This window comes from Balaenoptera acutorostrata, chromosome 10 (assembly GCF_949987535.1).
Source record: "Balaenoptera acutorostrata chromosome 10, mBalAcu1.1, whole genome shotgun sequence".
NCBI lineage: Eukaryota > Metazoa > Chordata > Mammalia > Artiodactyla > Balaenopteridae > Balaenoptera > Balaenoptera acutorostrata.
In genome coordinates this window covers 74,755,968-74,777,855 of record NC_080073.1, presented here as the reverse complement: position 1 = coordinate 74,777,855, position 21,888 = coordinate 74,755,968, and the positions used below count along the sequence as shown (strand labels likewise).

Sequence of the window (21,888 nt, the reverse complement as noted above, 5' to 3'; positions counted from 1 at the left end):
GCCCACTCCTCTGTAGGGTGAAAGTAGGAATGGATCTCCAGTCTGCAAGGATTGGTGGGGGGAGAGCATCTGGTTTTGGAGAGATGAAAAAGTGAGGCTACTTTGTCGTTGCTTCAAGCTTGGTGGGACTAGAACGAACAGGACAATAAACAGGACAAAAAACAATGGAACGTGGGTTTTGTGTAGGATGTGTTGGAACAGGTGTGGCAGCACCAAGCACTCCAGGGCTACATGAATCACATGTAGTAATTCAGCCAGCAGCCACTACATATCCCCATAAGCCCGTCTGAGACAGTTTTATAATCCTACGACTCCCTCCTGCAACCTTCCCCACAACCCTCAAACCTCAGTGCCTACAGTTTCACAGAGTGGACTCCTTCCTAAACACTCCACCCACAGCTCCCAGTAGTGGGCCGAGTTTGGTGCAGAACACAATGACCATTCATTGATCATTCAATAAACTGTTAAGTACATGCTATGGGGAGGGTAATTGACAGGACGTTACTCCCCAAGCAGGCGCGGAAGGTAAATCCCTGTAAACACTTCTCAAGTGGTGCTTGCGTAGACTATCCGACCACAGTGACTGTGTTACTGCCACCGAGGCACCACCCGGATCGATCCAAGGCGCAGCTCGCCCTCCTGGAGCAAGCTCCTGCACCCGATGCCCCGCCCACTTCCCTCGCACCTCCCCTGACGGAAGCGGAAGTGGCGTGTGAGCCGCCTGGACGTCTGGCTCTCCGGCTCCGGAAAGCGCCTTCCTTCGCTGTGCTCTGTGCTTGTTGGTTTCCTGTCACCATGGCCCTGGCAGTCTTGCGGGTCCTGGAGCCCTTCCCGACGGAGACACCCCCGTTGGCGGTGCTGCTGCCGCCCGGGGGCCCGTGGCCTGCGGCGGGGCTGGGCCTGGTGCTGGCGCTGCGGCCTGCTGGGGAGAGCCCGGCAGGGCCGGCGCTGCTAGTGGCTGCCCTGGAGGGACCGGGCGCGGGCACCGAAGAGCAGGGGCCGGGGCCTCCGCAGCTGCTGGTTAGCCGCGCGCTGCTGCGGCTCCTGGCCCTGGGCTCCGGGGCATGGGTGCGGGCGCGGCCGGTGCGGCGGCCCCCGGCGCTGGGCTGGGCGCTGCTCGGCACCTCGTCTGGGCCCGGGCTCGGACCGAGAGTTGGGCCGTTGCTGGTGAGGCGCGGAGAGACCCTGCCAGTACCCGGACCGCGGGTGCTGGAGACGCGGCCGGCGTTACAAGGGCTACTGGGCCCAGGGACGCGACTAGCTGTGACTGAGCTCCGTGGGCGGGCCAAACTGGGTCCGGAGACTGAGGACAGCAGCCGGCCCCCACCCCCGCCGGTGGTGTCCTCCTTCGCGGCCTCTGGCACAGTCCGGCGACTCCGGGGAGTTCTGGGAGGGACTGGAGATGCACTGGGTGTGAGCCGGAGCTGTCTCCGTAATCTCAGCCTCTTCCAGGGCGAATGGGTGTGGGTGACCCGGGCTGGAGAGTCATCGAACACTTCCCAGCCACACTTGGCCACGGTGCAGGTCCTAGAGCCTCGCTGGGACCTCTGTGAAAGGCTGGGACCCAGCTCTGGGCAGCTGGGACAGCCCCTCGCTGACGGACTGGCCCTCGTGCCTGCTACTCTGGCTTTTAATCTCGGCTGTGATCCCCTGGAGGTGGGAGAGCTTAAAATTCAGGTAGGATACCAGACTGAGGTCAGGAATGCTTCCTCATCTTTATCCCCTCTTCTTTGTCTTAACTGAATTGGAAGATCAGAGCTGTAGAATTTAGGTCCCTTACTCCTTAGATCTTGGACTTTTCACTTAATGCCTCTTAGCCTTGTTTAACCATTCTCTACAGTTAAAACATGTTGGTGGTTCATGGGAAGGGCTTTCACGATTCGGGTGAAAGGTGAAAATTACGGTCAAATTACCACATGTATATATTAATCTACTAAATCTAATCAGTTTGTTGAATTGCTGCAGTGTATCCAGTATTGTACTGGGTAGTATGGAGGATAATATCTCCAGCTTTTGCTCATGCTATCCTTGACTTCAAGTTCCTTCCTATTCTTTTAGCCTCCTCGGTTAAAATCCTACCATCCTTTCCTTGAAGGCCTATCTAAAGGTGGCACTATCTTCTCAGAGCCTTATATAATCTCACCACCACAAATTTAACATTACTTCTTTTTTTTTTTTTTTTTTAAGGTTTAGGTCAGGTAGGGCTTGATGTTCCTAAGTGTTGAAATAGAGCTCTTTAAAGATTTATTGATTGATTGGTTGATTGATTCCTATGTTGGGTCTTCGTTTCTGTGCTAGGGCTTTCTCTAGTTGCGGCAAGCGGGGGCCATTCTTCATCACGGTGCGCGGACCTCTCACTATCGTGGCCTCTCTTGTTGCGGAGCACAGGCTCCAGACGCGCAGGCTCAGTAGTTGTGGCTCACGGGTCCAGTTGCTCCGCGGCATGTGGGATCTTCCCAGACCAGGGCTCGAACCCGTGTCCCCTGCATTAGCAGGCAGATTCTCAACCACTGCGCCACCAGGGAAGCCCAACATTACTTCTTACTATAGCATTTCGTATTGTACTTTTCAGAGAGCATTTATTTTATTGTTTTGTTATGATCATGTAATCTGTCTAATCCTCAGTTGTACGTTGTAAATTCCTTGAAGGGAAGGGCTCTTTATTATCTTCAGTGCTTGGTGTTTAAGTTTAATATTTTATTAAATATATCCAGGAGGAGTTTTTGGTTTCTGCCTTTAAGAAGCTTACTTCAAGAAGGTAATTATTTTTGGGGTACAAATATAGTCTCCTGTTTAATTAAGCACCTGGATGTATGGTTTAGGCCTGCGCTGTCCAGTATGGAAGCCACTAGCCCCTTGGTGGCGCTTTAAATCAACTGAAAGTAAATGAAGTAAAAAATTCAGTTCGTTGATTGCTTTAGTCATATGTTGAGTGTTCAACAGCCACATGTTAATATAGAACATTTCTATCACTGTAGAAAGTTATATTAGGTAATGCTGGCATAGCCAGTTAGTGCTATGGGATGTCAAGAAGAGATATAAGATATGCACGAATGGGAGTCAGATGTGGATTTCCTTCTGAATGGAGGAAGAATACTGGAGTACTCAGACTGGAGCTCATTCAGCTAATGCAGCCCTTTCAGCTTCATTGTGATCATATCCTTTAACCACAGCCTGAATTCAGAGTGTCCCCACTAATGTCCAATTCATATTCCCAGTGGCTGCCTGGTGTCACTCAAATGACTTGTGGGCATTAAATGTCTTTACTATTTCACTGGCTCTGGGCCAGTATAGGTATTACAGAATGGTTATCTTTCCTGGTGAACTTTTTGGAGGGAGACTCAGAAAAGTCAGAGTCAGAAATCTCTTCCTGGTGCCCATTAGAAGGAGAGGTTTCTGTTTTCTCAGGAAGATATAGGTATTCAGCTCTGCTACCTTAGGTCTCCTCTTCCACAAGCCTTATGGTTATGGGAAGGATAAAGGATGGAAGCAGAAATATTAATTGCTAAGGGATTGGGTAGAGCCTGACTCCTTGGGAGAAGGTTATAAGGTGGTGGTTATTTCTCTAATAGAGATACTTGGAGGGCTCCAGCACCCCTGAAGACAAAGGAAGCTGCTCAGTGCTGCCTGGGCCTCCGTTTGCCAAAGAGTTACACATCGAAATTGTGTCCTCTCCTCACTACAGCACTAATGGAACTTATGACCATGTTCTTTACCGGCACTTTCAGACACCCAGGTTAGCTGCGTCCCCCTTTCAGGAGGATAGAACCTTATCCTCATTGCTCTCCTCCTATCCCATGCCTTAGATTCAGGTACCACAGAGCATCTGATTTTAAAAAGCCACAGTTTAAGGCAATATTGTGGCTAGAAGCCTCTTGCTGTGTCAGGCGGACAATAGAAGAGTAATCTGGACCAGGAGGTGAATCCAGACCTCCTAAACTGAGAAACCACTTTGATTTGGGAGGACCCCAAAGCAGCCGGGATCCTGCTTTGCCCTTCTCTGGTCTCTGATGCCCTCTCTAGCCTCTCTGCCATTTCCTGCAGCTCTTTCTAGGTCAGACTTGTTCTCTGTACAACTGCTTGGGATCTCTGGCTGGGCAGTAGGCCCCTAAGAAATAGTCTGCATGTTGGGGTTGGCTGTGCGGGCATGTGTCAGGCCCATGCTGTTGACTCCCATCGTGAGCTGACCAGGGCCACTGCTGTGTTACAGGGCAGTCCAGGAAGGGGATGTTCTGTGTGTGCCAACAGTCGGGCAAGTAGAGATCCTGGAAGGAAGCCCAGAGAAACTGCCCAGGTACGCAGCTGCCTCCTTTCCTACAGCTGGGATTCTTAACCTGGGTGCAGGAGTCCTCAAGTTGAATGGAATAATTTTGTGCATAAGAACATTTTGTTATTGTCACACATATTTCTGGACAGAAGGCACATACCTTCTTCAGGTTCTCAAATAGGCGTGTGACTGAAAAAAGAATTAAGAACCACAGCCTACTAGCTTTTGGGGGTGTTTATCCTCAAATCGATTGGTGGTCCTAGATAAAGTAAAGCATTTAGAACAGTTTCATGGCCTAGACCAAGGTGGGATTCCTTGCTTTCCATTCTTAACCAGTGTTGTTTAGGCCACACCTCCCATACACTCAGCAGGAGGAGACCCAGGCCCTGATTTCTACCCTAATGGATGGAATGTGCACATGCTACTTTCTTTTTTCTTTTTTTTTAATTAATTTATTTATTTTTTTTTCACATGCTACTTTCAATCCTGTCTCCCAAAGCAGGGGAGGGAGGGATTTCTGCTCTCCTTGGGAGGCCTTCCCTCTTTCCTTATCCTCAACAGAATGAGAAATAGAGCATAACTGAGCTAGGGACGCAAAACAAGGAGTCCAACCTTCCTCCTCCTCTTGTTGACTCTGACTACAGAGGTTGCATGTAAAATGGTGAGGCGAAGAATTCAGAGACCACTTGGCCTTATGTGAAGGGGGAAGAATGTGTAGCTCCACACCCCAGGACTGATTTCCTGTAGAGATTTACTAGAAGGAGAAGACAGCTGGTAGGCACACTAACCCAACCTTCCAGGAAATGTCATTGAGGTGGTGGGACCCGCCTGCAGGAACTTGGGCATAAGAGCCATAGTGCCCAAGGTCCCGGGCCAAGTCAGCCTGGGCCCTCTGCCAAGAGAGGGACGCCTTGTCTGGAGCGCCTGATTCATCCTTGGTCAGTATTCAGAGCTCGGTTCTGGCCAGCACTCTGTCTCCCCAGTCTCAGGGCTATGGTACCCAGAGGAAGGGGCTGGTAGTGCCCCATGTAATCCCACTTGGCGCTGCAGGACACCTCTTTGAGCTTTCCCAGTTCAAATCTGCAACTGGGGCCTGGTGGAGAATGCCAGGCTGCTATCCGTCACTTCCTCCTCTGTATCCCATCTTAAATATAGCAAATGTCTGTGAGCTAGCTTTCTGTAGGAAAACTGCAGAATGCCCACCCTTTGTACTTTGAAAGGAAAACAGGCACTAGGCCCTCCTGAGACAGACTGGCAAACCCGTCCTGTTCCTGGACCTCTGCCGTTCCAGCCCCCTGGAGACCTGTCTTCCTCCTCTGGCTGCTGAGCACACGGTTCTTCCCCCCTGAGCAGGTCCTGGAAAGCAGGGTTGGGGTGGACAGGTGGGTCCAAGGACAGAGGTGAGTGCTTTAGCCCCACTTCTTGGACTTGGTAAGGGAAGCCCTGCAGGGAGGCTTCTGTGATCCCTGGCAAGGAAGTCCACTATAGCCCCTTCAGACTCCCCAGCGTTCTGCTTTCCCACACCAGGCCTATGGGTTCCAGCTCCACTGTTTCCTGTCTGGCTCTTGGGAACGCAACCTGGTGTTCCCCAGCAGTGTCCATATGTGTTCCAGAGGTCTGGCCTGTGTACTCACTGAGATGGTCCCTCCACTCTCCGTGGAAGGGGGGTGAGCATGTCTCCCTCCCCCGTCCCCTCCCCAGTGCTGTTCCTCCTTGGATTCCGCTGCCTGCCATATGCACTCTGACTCAGGATGTTCAGCTTGATTGAGAGTCTAGGTTATGGACCCACCCATCATTTATTTATTTATTTATTTCCATCATTTATTTATAATAACAGTAGGACAGTTTTCCTTATGTTCTAGTTTTTACCACAATCACTGCCTATGGTTATAGTTACAAGAGTTTCATAATACTAACCTGGTATGCTTCCCCCTCCACCTGAAAGCATTCCCACCCCCACCCTCCTCTGCTGCCAGAGGGAGCAGTTTTGTGACTGTGCGACACTGAGCAAAGGAATCTGCACCCTGATTGGACCTTAAAGAGGCCCAGGTTCTGTCATTGCTCTGCTGCCTGAGGATTAAAGATGGGAGTAGTTCATTTCTTTATCTGGAAAACTGGACTAGTGACTGCTATCTGCTACCCACCCCCTTAGTAGGCTGAGTAACCCTAACTCACTCTGACACTAGCCAGTGACTGCACAGCCCTGGATATAGCTGGGAGCTTTCGAAAAATACAAATGCGTGAATCCCACCCCAGACCTATTGGAGCAGCAGGGTGAGGCTGGGACCTGTGCAGTCTTTATTTTTTTCCAAAGGAAGGAAAATGTTAATTTTTAAATTGAGATATAATTCACATACCATAAAATTCATGCTTAAAGTGTACAATTCGGTGGCTTTTAGTATATTCTCAAGGTTGTGCCATCAACATCACTAATTCCAGAACATGTTCATCACCCCAGAAAGAAACCCCTCCCCATTAGCAGTCACTCCCTGTTCCCTCCTTCCCTCAGCTCCTGGCAGCCACTAATCTTCTAAATGGAATCATACAATATTTGAGAGATGTTGATTTTTTTTTAAGTTTCACAGATAATTCTAATGTGCAGCCAAAATAGAGAATCATTAATCATTAAATGTCATTATGAAGGAATCTGCCTGCAATTAGATTTTGTGGATGCTTGAATAAGAGCCAAGGGACTCTTTCCTCTGAGGTTTTGGGTGGCCTTGGTGGGTACGTATTTGAGGGAGAGACTGTTCTGAAGCCAGTGAAAACAGTCAGATGGTCACTGCTTGGTGCAGGGGTGGCTTCTCCCATTGGAGTGGGTGGGCAGGCCATTTACCTGAAGAGACACACCCTCAGGTGATGTTGTCATGAGGGATGCGGAGGACAAGCACGGTTCCTGCTCTCAAAATGCATATGATCCAGTCAGGGAGATAAGAAAGACCATCTGCTTTCCTTTTCCTCCACGTCCCCCCCTTCCTCCCCACCTCCGCCATGTCTAGGGACATTTATTTGTGCTGCTCTTGAGTTTGTCCCTGCAGTGGACCTCTGACTGAGACAGCCACCTTGCCCTTGGGGAGGGGTGTGTGTGGGCTCTGGGTCTGGGGTTCATTGGGCCTCTTTCCTGCAGGTGGCGGGAGATGTTTTTTAAAGTGAAGAAAACAGTTGGGGAAGCTCCGGATGGGCCAACCAGGGCCTACGTAGCTGACACCACCCACACCTCCTTGTACTTGGTGAGGCCCTAGCTGTGGGGGTAGACCTGGGGAAAGGAGCAGAAAGAACTTCTAGAGAACAGACTTGTGGTTGCCAAGGGGGAAGGAGGGTGGGGGAGGAACGGACTGGGAGTTTGGGATTAGCAGATGCAAACTATTATATATAGAATGGATAAACAACAAAGTCCTACTATATAGCATAGGGAACTATATTCAGTATCCTGGGATAAACCATAATGGAAAAGAATATGAAAAATAATGTGTATGTTTATATAACTGAATCACTTTGCTGTACAGTAGAAATTAACACAACATTGTAAATTAACCATAAAAAAAAAAAAAAAAAAAAACTTCTAGAAACTAAAGCTTCCTCCCACCTTTCACAGGTGGGTTCTACCCTGAGCCTTGTTCCAAGGCTCCCTTCAGGTGAATCCACTCCCTGGAGCAGCTTGTCTCCTCCAGGCCTGGAGGGCTTGGTGACCGAGCTCTGTGCTGCCCTGAAGCCCCGCCTCCAGCCAGGGTGAGTGAGGCCTCGGTGTGAGAAAAGCCTGCTCAGAACAACCCTGGAGGAGCGGCAGGCCAGACAAGTAGTTCCTAATGCCCTGTTCAGAGTGGAATTAGGTGGTCCTCCCTCCAACTGTTAGGCCCAGGCCACTAGCCCATGTCCTTTCTGTAAGCAAATTCCCAGGCTCCTTTCCTGGGATAACCACTGTCCTCCAGGGTCAGCTATGGAGGAAGAATCTCCACCGGGGACAACTGTCTCTGAGACTGCCATTCCCCTTGGGGAGCCCACTAGCCATCCTGACCTTCACCATCCTGTACCTGAAAGACACAGGTCCTCATACCACTGGCCTGAGTGTAGCCACACACGCCTCCCTAATTACACGCCTCCCTAATTCCGCCTAGTACAATCCAAACCAGACAGAACAGCCAAGGCTTTCTTGATGACAAAAAGAGAATTAGTCTCAGCTGCTGGATATGCTCCATGCCCCTGCCAGGGTACCAAGGTGGTGTGGGAAATATGGCCTCACCATGTGGCGACAGCCCCGGGGGTTGGGGAGGGGGTTTGCTTCAAGGACGGTGTCTACTTTCTGGATCCAAGGGGCCCTGAGTGACTGGGGACTCTCAACATTTGGGCAGAATGGAGGAAACAAACGTCTCTTCTCTGGTTGCAGGGGTGCCCTGCTGACAGGAACAGGCAGTGTCCTTCTACGGGGCCCCCCGGGCAGTGGGAAGACCACTGCAGTCGCTGCCGCCTGCAACTGCCTCGGGCTCCACTTACTGAAGGTGAGGGTCCCTGGAGAGTAGATCCCAGCCCGGATTCTCCCTCTCCCCCTGGCTACAAACCTGACCCCGCCACCTCAGCCTGGTGGGCCAGTGGGTCAGGCATAGTCCCATGATGCTGAGCTACTGAGAGATGCTTTCAAGAAGAAGGATGCGCCAAGGTTTTGGTGGACAGTCCGGGAAATGAGGTTAGGGTAAAGAAGTGTTAGGGCTCGGCCAGTGTTACCTTCCTCCCCCATCCCTGCCCTCCAAAAAGAGAAGGCCTGTACCTTCTTGTGACTCCTCCCCCCATTCTTCTGCCCCAGTCACCCCTGCCCCCTTGCTCACAGGCCCATCGGGACCCCCTCCCCAGGTGCCCTGCTCCAGCCTCTGTGCAGACAGTAGCGGGGCTGTGGAGACAAAACTGCAGGCCACTTTCTCGCGGGCCGGGCGCTGCCGGCCTGTGGTTCTGTTGCTGACAGCCGTGGACCTGCTGGGCCGGGACCGTGATGGGCTAGGCGAGGACGCCCGTGTGGTGGCCACACTGCGTCGCCTCCTCCTGGATGAAGACCCCCTCACCAGGTATCATCCAGCGCTGGGCCTGGAAGGGGGGTCCAGCCCTCTCTTCCCCACCCCCTCAGTGGCTTCTTAGACGTCTGCCACCCATCTGGCTGCTCTCCAGGCAGCCCTGAGCTGAGGGGCACGGGGTTACCCAGAGGGAGGAGGATGCAGTCCCTGGTATTTCTTGGGGGACACTAAAGCACTGCCTCTGCCCTCACTGAGTGCCCTGTGTGGGGGGGATGCCCCATCCAGGAGACTTTGGGGTGCCCATCTCCCTGTCCCATCCCAGCCCTACCCTCCTCCCTGCCCTCCTGCACCAGCCTCAGGACGAGGCAGTGCTCAGGGGCTGCCGGCCACCTTTTTGCCCTGAGTGCTGCCCACTCCCCGTCTGCAGCTGCCCTCCCCTGATGGTCGTGGCCACCACAAGCCGGGCCCAGGACCTGCCTGTGGATGTGCAGACAGCGTTTACTCACGAGCTAGAGGTACCTGTGCTGTCAGAGGGGCAGCGGTTCAGCATCCTGCGGGCCCTCACTGCCCACCTCCCGCTGGGCCAAGAGGTGAACCTGGTGCAGCTGGCACGGCGGTGTGCAGTGAGTACCCAGGCAGGATACGGGCCGCCCTGCACTCTTTGCCGGGGGGACTCAGTCCTGCTGCCATGCAAGTGTGCAAGTGAGGGTAGAAAACCCGAGGCATCAGTGATGGGCCTCTGCTCCAGCCAGGGGTCCAGCCCCGCAAGGGTTCCTGCCTACTGTGCCCTGCTCACGTGTCCTCTCCTGTGGTTCCCCAGGGCTTTGTGGTAGGGGATCTCTATGCCCTTTTGACCCACAGCAGCCGGGCAGCCTGCACCAGGATCAAGAACTCGGGGTAAAGAAATTGGGCACAGGAGGGGCAAGGTGGCAAGAGGCGGTATGGGTGGGTAGGGGCTGGTGAGGAAGGGAGGAGGGTGAGGGCCCTGATGGGGAGGAGGCCTCAGGTTAGGTCCTCCAGAGGCCTCCCTGGATTTTCCTTTGCAGCTGGGCAGGTGGCTTGAGTGAGGAGGATGAGGGGGAGCTGTGTGCTGCCGGCTTTCCTCTCCTGGCTGAGGACTTCGGGCAGGCGCTGGAGCAGCTGCAGTCAGCTCACTCCCAGGCCGTCGGAGCCCCCAAGGTAGACACTCCAGGTCCTTGGAGGTGGGACCGGAGCTCCCTCCACCAGCACGTGCCCAACTGTGCCCTTTCCATCTCCTAGATCCCCCTGGTGTCCTGGCACGATGTGGGTGGGCTGCAGGAGGTGAAGAAGGAGATTCTGGAGACTATTCAGCTCCCTCTAGAGCACCCTGAGCTGCTGAGCCTGGGCCTGAGGCGCTCCGGCCTTCTGCTCCACGGGCCTCCTGGCACGGGCAAGACCCTCCTGGCCAAGGCAGTAGCCACTGAGTGCAGCCTTACCTTCCTCAGGTGGCGAGGGGGCCTGGCAGGGAGGGCGGGTGGATTGGGGGCAGCGGCAGGAGGTGTGTTGTGTGTTTCTGCGTCTGAGGAGTCTCACCCTCTCCCATCCCCTCCCTCAGCGTGAAGGGGCCTGAGCTGATCAACATGTACGTGGGCCAAAGCGAGGAGAATGTACGGGAAGGTGAGTGGGGGGTGGGGGCAGGGCTTCTGGCCCCTGAGCCGCCCCTACCCTCAGGCTGCTCGTGGTCACTGCTAGTCTTCCTCTCCCCAGGTCAGGTTCCTGCTGGGTGGGGCCTCTTACCTGAAGTGCTAGTGATGAATTGTCAACATGGTTTTCCCTCCCCGTCTCCTGACTTCAAATCCCCCTGGGCTTCCCCGTCCTGTGGGCCTTTCTCTCTCCTAAGTGTTTGCCAGGGCCAGGGCCGCAGCTCCATGCATCATCTTCTTTGATGAACTGGACTCCTTGGCCCCAAGCCGGGGGCGAAGTGGAGACTCTGGAGGTGTGATGGACAGGTGGGGTTCTGAGCCAGAATGGAATCTGGGGTCCAGGACAGAGGGTTGTGAGACAGGTTGCACTAGTCTTTGGAGCCCAAAGAGTTCCTGCCCTTCTGGTTCTGCGATAGTATAACGGAAGCTAAAAGGGGCCGTGGAATTGGGTGTGGGGCATTGAGGAGATGGGGGCCTGTGTGGAGGAGTACACAGGGCACAATCGGGCAGGGGGCCCTGTGGAGACAGCCTGCAAGGAGCACCACAAGCAGGGCAGAGGCTGAGGATGCCCCCAGCACTCTCTCACCTTCACTTCCTCCTTTACAGGGTGGTGTCTCAGCTCCTGGCCGAGCTGGATGGGCTTCACAGCACTCAGGATGTGTTTGTGATTGGAGCCACCAACAGACCAGACCTCCTGGACCCTGCCCTTCTGAGGCCCGGCAGGTGTGCACCCCGTACCTTTCACCTCCGCCAGGCCCATTTGGGCCTGTCCCTTGACCCCCATCCGGTGCCTCTCCACCCTCATGCCAGGCACCCTGGCACTCACGCCCACCTGTCTCCCTAAAGGTTTGACAAGCTGGTGTTTGTGGGAGTGAGCGAGGACCGCGCCTCCCAGCTGCGTGTTCTGAGCGCCATCACGCGCAAGTATGCCCTGTTAGAGGGAGACCCCCACAGGGCTTGGGCCTTGGGATGGTTAGGGGATAAGTGCAGAGTGCACAATAAGCTGGTCAGGGATGCCTTCTGACAGAGTAGGGGATGCCAGGTAAGTCTCTTTCTTTCCTGTATCCCCACAACAGATTCAGGCTCGAGCCCTCTGTGAGCCTGGTGGACGTGCTGGACCACTGCCCACCCCAGCTGACGGGCGCAGACCTCTACTCCCTATGCTCCGATGCCATGACAGCTGCCCTCAAACGCAGGGTTCAGGACCTGGAGGAAGGTGAGCCACTCACCAGCCCCAGAGGTCAGCCAAGGACCTAGTGGGCACCAGGCCTGGTTCTGGATTTCAGAGGAGGGACTGTTGACCACTGGGGGACTCTGGGCAAGAAGGTGCCTACTAGGGTGCTCCCCTGCTTGGGCAGAGACCACAGCCTCTGTGCCCCAGCTGGCCTCACCTCCCCTTGTCACCCCCAGGCCTAGAGCCTGGGAGCTCGGCACTGCTGCTCACCATGGAGGACCTGCTGCAGGCTGCGGCCCGGCTACAGCCCTCGGTCAGCGAGCATGAGCTGCTCCGGTACAAGAGCATCCAGCGCAAGTTTGCTGCCTGCTAGGAGCCTCCTGCAGCCTGGGACCCTGCCCGCAGGGGCTAAAGGTATCTCCACAGAGACCTGAGAGAGCAAAGGCTCTTTCTCAGGCCAGTGCCACCGACCCACCTGAACGCTGCCTACCTCCAGGCACTCCCTTGAGTGCCGAGTGGCATCAGGAGCCCCGAGAGAGCTCAGGAGGCATCCTCTTCCCACCTGTCCGCCCTCCAGGCCAGCTCCAAGACTAAGGCCCCTCTGCTCAGGAGGAAGAATCAGGTCCTGAGGGAGCCCCATCTGTGGCTGAAAATAAAGCGTATGCCGCCCCCTGCTGGTGTTGTGGTGTAAAAGGTTGGCGTGGAGAAGAGTAAGCCGGTGGCAGAGTAAACTCAGGGGAGGGCAGGGTGGGCACCGCAGGAGCCTGATCCTTCTGATACAAACACAAGGTATACAGGACCTGAGAAAGGCATAAACTATATTGTTCAGCCTTCCATCTGCCTGAACCCAAATCCCTGCCCCCCAGCTGCAGTCTGCCCCTCCCCACACCCCCAAGATCTGCACTGGAGGGGGCTGGGCTTGGTGTGGGGCTACTGGTCCCCTCCTCCCCAGACGGAGCCTGGCAGCGCCTGGGCAGAGGGCTGTGGGAGCTGAGGGCTTGTTCAGTCCGTCTTCTTGAGCACGTGGATGAAATAGCAGGGAATGTAGGCCTGGCCCATCTTGTAAGGCTTGAAGTCACCCAGGACGCTGTGCTGGCACTTGCCCCCGAAGGCTGTTTGAAGCAACTCCGTAAAGGATGCCAGACAGTGAGGGTAGTAGGAGAGCCGGAACTTACTGCAACAGAGCCCCCGACCAACCATGAGGACTGGTGGTCTCAGCACCCTCACCCCGCCCCCCCCCACCCCCCCTGCCTTGCCAAGTGGGTACCTCAAGTCAGGAGAACCTCTCTGGCCAGTCCCTGGCACCTGCACTGTGTAATCCAGGGTCACCATGTGGGCCTTGTTGTTCACCGTCAGCACTGACGTTGTGATGTCCTTGGTTAGGTCACTCTGCAGGTGGTGGTGCCAGCTGCGTTAGCCTCTGCAACTACCCATGGGACCTGGACCCCAGTACCACACCTCCCTCTCTCGGCGCCCCCTCCCCCAGGGGCCCCACCTTATAGTAGATGTTCTTTCCTGGGGGTGCGCAGCCTGTGCTGAGGATGTGGTCATAGTTGCGATGATCAATGATCAGCACGCCCCCTGACCTCACCATGCTCGCGATGTTCTTCAGGGCCAGCCGGTGCTCGCTCTGGTCCCCTGAACTCCACCGGCCAGGGACAGAGAGGCTGTGTCTGCTCAGGGACCCCAGCACCAGTCTCCCTCCCATCTTTCTCCTCCCCAGGGGCCTGGAAAGGATATAGTTCAAAGCAGTGTCCATGCCCAAGGCCACATCCTCTCTCACCTTTGCAGTCTGGCAAGTGGGCAAAACTGTTTCCAAGGCAGATGACGGCATCGAAGCCACCCCCTGGTGGCTGAGGCACATCTTTGTCCAGAGTCATCCAGTTGGCTTCTTCAATGACTGAGGGCCGGGAAGGGGAAGAGGGATCAGGGTGGCACCATGGTACCAGCGGTACCCACCTCCACCAAGTGGAGTCCTGCCTCAATTTCCGCTTCAAGACACACACAGGGACTCCCCATCCAGTCAGGGGGAGGGGATAATTATGGACATGGAGGGTGAAGGGGAAGAGGGGCCCAGGGAGGAGGAAGCCATGGTTGGGAAGGAAGGCTCTGTGCTTATGGGTTTTTATTTGGGGGAAAGACAAGACACTATAAACATAATTAAAACTAGCCCCTCATACTCAATACCTCATTCTGGTGCCTAAGCCTCCCTTTTCAGGGAAATGACAGTGGTTTTACTGTCTCCCTTGAGGAAAACAAAACACCCCACCACAGGAGCTAAAGGAGCCCAGGGCAGAGAGAACCGTGTCCTTGGTGGCTGGGCTGAGGGCACCTGGCTGGACCCACGTACCCCACTTGTCAAAGGCAGGCTCGTGCCGCCGGTTCCAGCGCTCTTTAAGCGCATACTTCAGCATCTTGTCACTGGCATCCACGCTTGTCACATTGAAGCCCTCTTCCACCAGCATGATGGAGTCCACCCTGGGCAGGACCAGGGATGACAGGCAGAGAGGGGCAGTCAGGGGGGCCTGGGAAGGCAAGGAGGAGACCCTGTGCTGGACACTTCTGTCTCCTCTATATCCTGTCCCCAGCCTCTCTCCACTGAGCTCAATAGACCTGGCAAATCTGTTTCTGAGAACCTGGTAGCAACTTTTCTTTTTTGTTTTAGCACCAAGTCAGGTATTCTACAAATGTGCATTAATCCTCATGGCAATCCAGTAAGGTAGATGGTGTTATCCCCATTTGAGAGATGGGGCAAACTGAGGCTCCTGGAAGTTAAGTAACTTGAACACAGGAGGTAGTATAGCATGATGTTTTTGTTTTTGTTTTTGGCCGCACCACGAGGCTTGTGAGATCTTAGTTCCCCCAGCAGGGGTTGAACCCCGGGCCCTCGGCAGTGAAAGTGCAAAATCCTAACCACTAGGCCACCAGGGAACTCCCAGCATGGTGGTTCAGAGCACAGGCCAGACCCTAAACAACCTGGGTCCGCATCTTCCCTCCACCTTTACCTCTCTGAGGCCAAATTTCTACAGCTGTAAATGGATATCACTTCTTACCTCATGGGGTTTTGTGAGGATTTTAAAAACTGATGTATCAAAAGCACCTGGCACAGTACTTTGGCCGAGGCACATGTCGAACAAGTGTTAACGCTGCCGCGCTGGAGCCCGAACAGAGCTTACGTCGGTGTGGCCCCAAAGCCTGGCCCTTGCGCCGCCCTCCGGAACTCGCCTTCCCCACCCGATGTGCCCACACCCTCGCTCTCACCCTGGGTCTCCTGGGCCCCGTCCTGCCATCGTCGGCCTCGCCCTGCCTGTTCTGCCTGGGCAAACACTCATTCCTGGCCCTGGCGTCGCGCCCCCGCCCGGCTCAGGGTCGGCGGAGGAGGCTGCCCTGACGTGCCCGGCCGTGGTCCTGCGATCAAGCTGCCCGGGCCGAGCCGACTCCGTCGCCCCAATGCCCCGGGTCCCCACTCACCCCGATCCCCCGGCGCCCGCTCAGCCGGGTCCCCACCCGCCACCCGCTCCCCGCTCCCGCTCACTCCGGTCCCCTGGCCCCTGCCCGGGCTCACCCAGTGCCGCAGGCCACGTCGAGCACCCGCTGGCAGCCGTGCTGGCGCAGCAGCCCGAGCAGCCAGGCCTTGTACTCGTCGGTGCGGCTGCGGGTGTCCCCGATGTAGAGCTGCCACACGCGCGCCGCCTCTCCGTCCGCGTACTGGTCCGGGAGCCCTTCAGCCGCCACCCCCAGGGAGCGGGTCCGGTACACGCTGTCCACCATCCTGCGACGTGCCTGGCTCCGCTGCCACCGGCTCCGCGTTTATAATACGGCCCCTGCCAAAGCGCTGGCTGCCCCACCTGCCCAATGGCAGGTGAGCGCGGGGACACGCCCCTGCTGGGCTCCTGGCCCGGGGCCGAGGCTGCCCGGGCCGCGGGGAGGGCGCTGCCTGGCAATCCTGGACAAGCCCTTCTAGCCCGCCTGAAGAACCGGCCCTCTGGCCGATCCCTCGGCGGGAAGGACCCTCCCAGACCCCTGCCCACTTAAACCAGGTCGCAGGAGGGCCCAGGAAGGGCCAGGAGAAAGGGGAGGAGAGTGCCCGCTCCACCCCCGCCCCAAGCTGGAAAGAAACTTTCAGTCTACAGAGATGGGCGCCCAGGGCTGGACCCTCCCTAGCAGGGAAAAAAAGGTATTCGAGTATCTAAAGAAGGACTGTCCAGGGACTTCCCTGGTGGCCCAGTGGTGAAGAATCCCCCTTACAATTCAGGGGACGCGGGTTCGATCCCTGGTCAGCGAAATAAGATCCCACATGCTGCAGGGCAACTAAGCCCACAACTACTGAGCTCGCAGGCCTCAACTAGAGACCGCTTGCCGCAAACTACAGGGCCCACACGTTCTGGAACTCGCGCGCCACAGCTAGAGAAGAGAAAACCCGCACGCCACAACCAGAGAGAAGCCCACATGCCACAATGAAAGACCCTGCATGCCTCAACAAAGATCCCGCGTGCTGCAACTAAGACGGGAAGCAGACAAAAAAATTTAAAAAATAAATAAATCTTAAAAAAAAAAAACCTGTCCAGCTGAAGGAGGGCCTGGTCAGCCAGGGAAGGAAGGAATGGGGAGTATCTGGGTAAATGCTGTGGCCATTCAAGTCCAGGAGCAGTTCTGGCCCAAGGAATCATTCCACCCACCTGGGGGCAAGTGTTGCTCTGTCCTGTAGGTGAGGCATCAAGCTTTTTTTTGAGCTGCCTAAGGTGAAGTCTGGTTCCAATTCCTCTCCAACCAAGCGCCCTTCTAAAGATCAACTGCTTTCCATGGAGGTGCCCACAGAGTCCAGGGTCAGGGCTGGGAGTGCTTGGTGCTCTTGCTGTCATATTGCTCACTGTCACTTCATAAATTGGTCATTTGGTTTGGTTAGTGTACATCCATCCTTCCTCCCCAAAGCAGAAGGTCTCTTCCTGGGACAAGACCCTGGACTGAGGTGGATTCAGGAAAATGATGCCACCCAGGGAAGCCCAAGACAGCAAGAACAGCCTTCCCCACCTGTCTTTGTTCTTCTGGCTTCAGAAAAAGCGGAGGTATGGAATTTATAACAAAGGAGCCTCCCCATCCCCTCCCCCTTTTACCATCTACAGAATCCGGGAGCTGGAGGAACCCCAAAGATATGTAATCATTCTTACCTTTCTATTTTTAGCACACAGACGACCTCAAATGGGCCTGCCCATGCCCAAGCAGTGGAGTCTGTGCTCACACTGACCCTACAGACAGGTCTTTGGCTACAGGCTTAGAAAGACACTGTACTGGGGAGTTTATAATATGATTTTTTTAAATAATATGAATGCTGATGGTAAACTTGGCTTTTTAAAAAAATATATAGGTTGTGAATAGCTTCTAAACGTACTTTTCATTTCAAAGACAAGATTTTTGTCCTGAAGTTAGTAATTATTTGATTTCTTTCTCATTCAGAGGCATTTAAAAAAAAAGTCGAGATCACAGTACACATGGAATTGCATGGACCTTTTTTTTTTTTTTTGCTTTTAACTATCAAAAGCATATTTTCTTCTCTTGACCATAAATTACTTGCCTTAAGCATTTTTTGGCTACACTGAGAGGATGTGCTGCAACTTGTTTACTCACTCCCCAAGCTCTGAACATTTAAAATGCTCCCAGAATTTTTCAGAAGAGTGAACATGTGGATGGTTATGATGAAATTATTTTCCAAATGAAATTTTTCTATTAATTGATGCTGTCACCCAAAACAAATGTTTGTTTCAACCTTCTCTACATGAAGATATTATTCATTGATATTTCATTGGGTAGAAAATTGTATTTAATTGTTTTAATCTTCTTTAATTACCACCAAAATGTACCAAATAATTGCAGTCCTTCATTGCTAAATTGTTTGTCCATGTCTTCTACCCACTGAAATATATCAAAACCACCTTTTCTTTTACTTGGTTACTCTATGTGAATTTTAGATAGCCCAAACCCAAATTTAGATAACCCTGGGCCATGGAAGAGAAGGTCACAGAATATAAATCAATTTACAGTTTGACTTAGCTGAAAATAAGAACAGGTGATATTTTTAATATGCAATGCTTATTATTTGCAACTGGCTGAAAAGACTAAATTCTTCATCCCCAAATGTATAATATGTTTGCAAAGAGATTTTAGGTTGGGAACATGGCTGCAACTGGACAAACTCCAAGGCTATACCTATTTGAGGACACATTAAAATCTTAGAATTGTGAATTATGTATATACAGTAACTACAAATGGAAGACATTCTGGCTGGTTTTGTTTTGATTCAGAACAGGTGTTCTGAATACATTGCTCAGAGGAGGGATGCCAATTTCCAAACTCTAGTCCAAGCCGCTGGAAAAAACTCTTCTCTGCTATCTGTCCAGATTGACCATTGGGATGCCACCCACCCACATGAACTCTGCTAGCAGATTTATTACAATGGATCCTTTTAGCCTTTTCAATATACGATATGACTCACTCTGCTTTAATAAAGCCCCATCAACTGAGTATAAAATTGGTCCCTATATTGGTGGGTTATAACACTAATTAATGGTGGCTACATTACTTTCTTTCTTTCTTTTTTTTTTTTTTTTTTTAACATTTTTGGCCACGTGGCATGTGAGATCTTAGTTCCTGGACCAGGGATGGAACCCGCGCCCCCTGTGGTGGAAGCACGGAGTCTTAACCACTGGACCGCCAGGGAATTCCCACATCTGGCTTTTTGAGTGTCTTGTTTTGTTTTGTTTTTTGGACAGAGAACCTTTTCTATTTTAGAAAAGTAATGATGGTAGGAGATGTTGCCACCCCTGGAGCTGGTGATGGGGTTGGCCCACTTTTCCCATCTCAATGTGCAGCTACACCTCCTGTAGAGAATCACACCCATTTTAGCGGAAGTTTAAGCTCTGTTGGCCTGTATAAACTTGATAGATGAAGAGTATACTTTTAAAGAAAGAATGAGTAAAATCGGATTCCTCTTAAAGAAATTGTAAAGAGACGCCAGCTCTGGAGGGCAGCGTTAAAGGTCAAGCTGCCTTTAAGCTATACACAACTGTAAACTTTGAAAAGGGAGAAAAACTTGAAGGTTAATTCACTCCTAACTGCATGTCCAACCTTAAACTCTGAAGACGTAAATAGACTAGTGGACAGAAGCTGGTCTGCTTTCTAGAAGAGAGAGCCATGTCTAAGGGGAGGATGGTGGACGAGCCAACCAGCTATGGCTGCAAGATTCTATGGCATGGAGGCTATGCCCCGTGACACTGAAGCCATTCCATCTGGGTTCAAAACCTGATTGGGCCACTTCCTAAATGTGTGACCTGGGCAAGTTATGTAACCTTTCTGTGCTCCGTTCATTCAACAGATATTTATTAAGCAGCTACTCTTGGAATTCCCTGGCGGTCCAGGGGTTAGGACTCTGAGCTTTCACTGCCGAGGGCCCGGGTTCAATCCCTGGTCTGGGAACTAAGATCCCACAAGCCCTGTGGTGCGGCTGGCGGGGGTGGGGGGGTGGGGGGAAAGCAGCTACTCTGTGCCAGGCACCGCTGTACTAAGCACTGGGAATATAGCAGTGAACAAAGTAGACAAAAATCCCTGTTCTTTTTGTAGGGTGTGTGTGGGATGTTTCTGGAGTGATGGTAATAATGTTTCACAATCTGCATGCTGGTGACTTTGGTGTTCAGTTTGTAAAAATTAATTGAGCTTACACTTATACGTGTACTTTTCTGTATGTGTATTTACTTTGATAACGTGTTTAAAAATCCATGGCCTCGTGTGGATCACAGCTGTATTAAATGAGTTAATTAAAGCATGTAGAGCTGTGCTTGCCACATAGTAATATGCACTCAAAAAACAGTGGCTACTATTATTATTCCAGTGAAATTTCTTAATAGTGCAAACCAGGCCATCAGGGGATGTTCACGAGGGATTCAGCTGGCTCTGCTGCTAGGATTAGTACACAGAGTCCTTCCACAAACCAGTTAGGCATGGACGGTGCATCTGTCACGAAAAAATGTGTTTTTCTTTCAAGATCAAAGATATGAAGAAGAATTTTGTTCATACTTGTGAACTAAAGTGATTTAGGGCTGCTGTGAACGTGGACAAGTTGTGAACTGTACAAGGTGTCCTTATTTAAAGGGCTTCCATTCAAACTGCAAACCTCATGGGCTTATATATTTATTATTTTCTGGCAGGAATTCTGGCAGTCAAGTGTCTTATTCTAACAAAACTTTTATTAAAACAACTTTCTGACAGATGGGAGTCAAAGGTGTGAAAAGCACCACTTTCTAACTTGCGAAAAGATGTTGCATGAAAATACCACCCAGGAACTTGGAAATAAAGAGAGGAGCCTGCCTCCTAGGAGCTGTTCCTTAAAACGAATACACAGAGGCCCCGATGCAGCCACTTCTGAGACTACAGAACCCCAACCCCTGAGACTTGACTGTCATTGAACCGGAACTGGCCTTGTGGTTTGTCCATCAGCCTTTGTGGTTCTGGATGATGAAAGTCTCCAACAGAGAGACAGATCCTCTCTGGGGTTCTGATAATTCATGTTTCTGAGGACAAGACTTCCTTCCAATGTGGCTTCATTGAGGTCTTGGCCCCTCTTAGCACAACACCCAAATTTCTCCTGGTGGAGTGGGTTCCAGCTGGCCTCATTTTAGGACCTACACAGACTCCTAGATCCCCAACCCAGCAAGTCTGAGGGGGGCCCATCTGTATGTTTAACAAGCATCCAAGTGACTCTCATGTCCAGGTGAGGGTAAGAGACCCCGTTCTAATTGGGTTTCTAACAAGGGAACTGAAATCAGGTTCACTTGAGCTCAGCCAGACCCCTCACCTTATGGAGGCAAGGGGTGTGGGAAAGTGGGAGGCAGTACCCCAGTTCAGAAAGGCTTGTGTGTGTGGTGGGGAGAGGAAAAGAAAAACCTGGGAAGCCAGATCCTGCCTTCTTTCTTTCCTAGGCTGGGCCAGGGAGAAAACTGCCTGCTGGGGTGAGTGCGTGGAGAGCTAGTGAGTGTGCAACACGCCTGGCCTTGTGGGGAATGGGGGGCAGGTGAGGGCACTCATCCTGCAGCAGCCGCAGGTCAAAGAGCAAAGCAGTCACAGCGCTGCCCTCCCTCTGGTCTGGGCCTGGGATTGGGCCCCTGGGCCAACACCCCAGTAAGGGGATAGGTCTTTGTCTCATCCTATTCTAAGGACAATGAAGCTCTGGGGACAGACCTAAGCCAAGTACTTAAGTGCTGTGGGTTAGTGACAGGATGGGGGTGGTCAGAGACTGGCCACCAAATCCTAGACAGTCCAGGGGCCTGCAAATGGTTCCCCAGCCCTGGGTTCCAATTCCGGACCCCCGCAGTCACCTCCTATGCTCAGACCAGAGTCCAGGATGGGATCACAGTCTAGGCTGGAATCTCTGCCCATAGCCCCCTTCAACAGGCGCCAGTATCAGCGCTGGAGATGGGGAGGGGGACGCTAGACCAAAAAGTATCATCCTCCAAGGGCCTGTTCTAAGCCTCATGGGCCAGAGGAGAAGCAGCTTCCAATTTGCTCCACTCGCTATGGCCTTGGTGTTCCCAGGCCTGGGGAGGGGGGAGGGGCTGAGCCCGAGTTGGGGGGACCCCAGAGCCTTTTTGCCAGAAGCTGGGAAAATCCTTCTGGGGCACCTCAGCAGGGGCCCCTCCTACCTGCTGGGCCCAGCCTGGAGTGTGAGGGAGCCTGGGTGCGGGTGCTCAGGGGATCCGGTGTGGGCGCGGTGCTGGCGGGACCTTCCACCCTTCT

General features: G+C 53.1%; 2 protein-coding genes across 6 annotated transcripts; one reads left to right on the top strand and one right to left on the bottom strand.

Moving 5' to 3' along the window:
- Positions 1-713: 713 nt before the first annotated feature.
- PEX6 (peroxisomal biogenesis factor 6) lies at positions 714-12,803 on the top strand. 5 transcript variants are annotated; one of them, XM_057555373.1, is made up of 18 exons: positions 714-1,677; positions 3,573-3,736; positions 4,211-4,294; positions 7,395-7,497; positions 7,863-7,996; positions 8,652-8,763; positions 9,113-9,321; positions 9,695-9,890; positions 10,088-10,164; positions 10,314-10,446; positions 10,528-10,733; positions 10,844-10,905; positions 11,129-11,237; positions 11,538-11,654; positions 11,778-11,855; positions 12,008-12,147; positions 12,342-12,519; positions 12,683-12,803. In XM_057555373.1, exons 1-17 carry the CDS (start codon positions 796-798, stop codon positions 12,476-12,478), a joined length of 2,943 nt encoding a protein of 980 aa, XP_057411356.1. In that variant the 5' UTR covers positions 714-795; the 3' UTR covers positions 12,479-12,519; positions 12,683-12,803. The 5 variants fall into 5 exon arrangements, with proteins under 5 accessions (XP_057411356.1, XP_057411355.1, XP_057411359.1 ...); XM_057555372.1 differs by having other exon boundaries at positions 12,342-12,773; XM_057555376.1 differs by having other exon boundaries at positions 714-1,413; positions 12,342-12,768.
- A 103-nt stretch (positions 12,804-12,906) lies between these two features.
- Positions 12,907-15,913, bottom strand: GNMT (glycine N-methyltransferase). Its single transcript, XM_007197847.3, has 6 exons — positions 15,671-15,913; positions 14,456-14,583; positions 13,889-14,005; positions 13,601-13,743; positions 13,373-13,494; positions 12,907-13,279 (listed from the first exon to the last, which is right to left on the bottom strand). The coding sequence occupies exons 1-6, from the start codon at positions 15,874-15,876 to the stop codon at positions 13,108-13,110; spliced, it is 888 nt and encodes a 295-aa protein (XP_007197909.1). The 5' UTR covers positions 15,877-15,913; the 3' UTR covers positions 12,907-13,107.
- Between the last annotated feature and the right edge of the window lie 5,975 nt (positions 15,914-21,888).

What these genes read in the sequence shown, in the direction of transcription:
- PEX6 (XM_057555373.1), top strand. Translation starts at nt 796, where the DNA reads ATGGCCCTGGCAGTCTTGCGGGTCCTGGAGCCCTTCCCGACGGAGACA. An exon ending in AGCCCAGAGAAACTGCCCAG is followed by an intron (nt 4,295 to 7,394) that starts GTACGCAGCTGC and finishes TCTTTCCTGCAG; the next exon opens with GTGGCGGGAGATGTTTTTTA. An exon ending in TCTGGAGGTGTGATGGACAG is followed by an intron (nt 11,238 to 11,537) that starts GTGGGGTTCTGA and finishes CCTCCTTTACAG; the next exon opens with GGTGGTGTCTCAGCTCCTGG.
- GNMT (XM_007197847.3), bottom strand. Translation starts at nt 15,876, where the DNA reads ATGGTGGACAGCGTGTACCGGACCCGCTCCCTGGGGGTGGCGGCTGAA. An exon ending in GCCTGCCTTTGACAAGTGGG is followed by an intron (nt 14,006 to 14,455) that starts GTACGTGGGTCC and finishes CCCGGCCCTCAG; the next exon opens with TCATTGAAGAAGCCAACTGG. An exon ending in CCACTTGCCAGACTGCAAAG is followed by an intron (nt 13,744 to 13,888) that starts GTGAGAGAGGAT and finishes GGTGGAGTTCAG; the next exon opens with GGGACCAGAGCGAGCACCGG.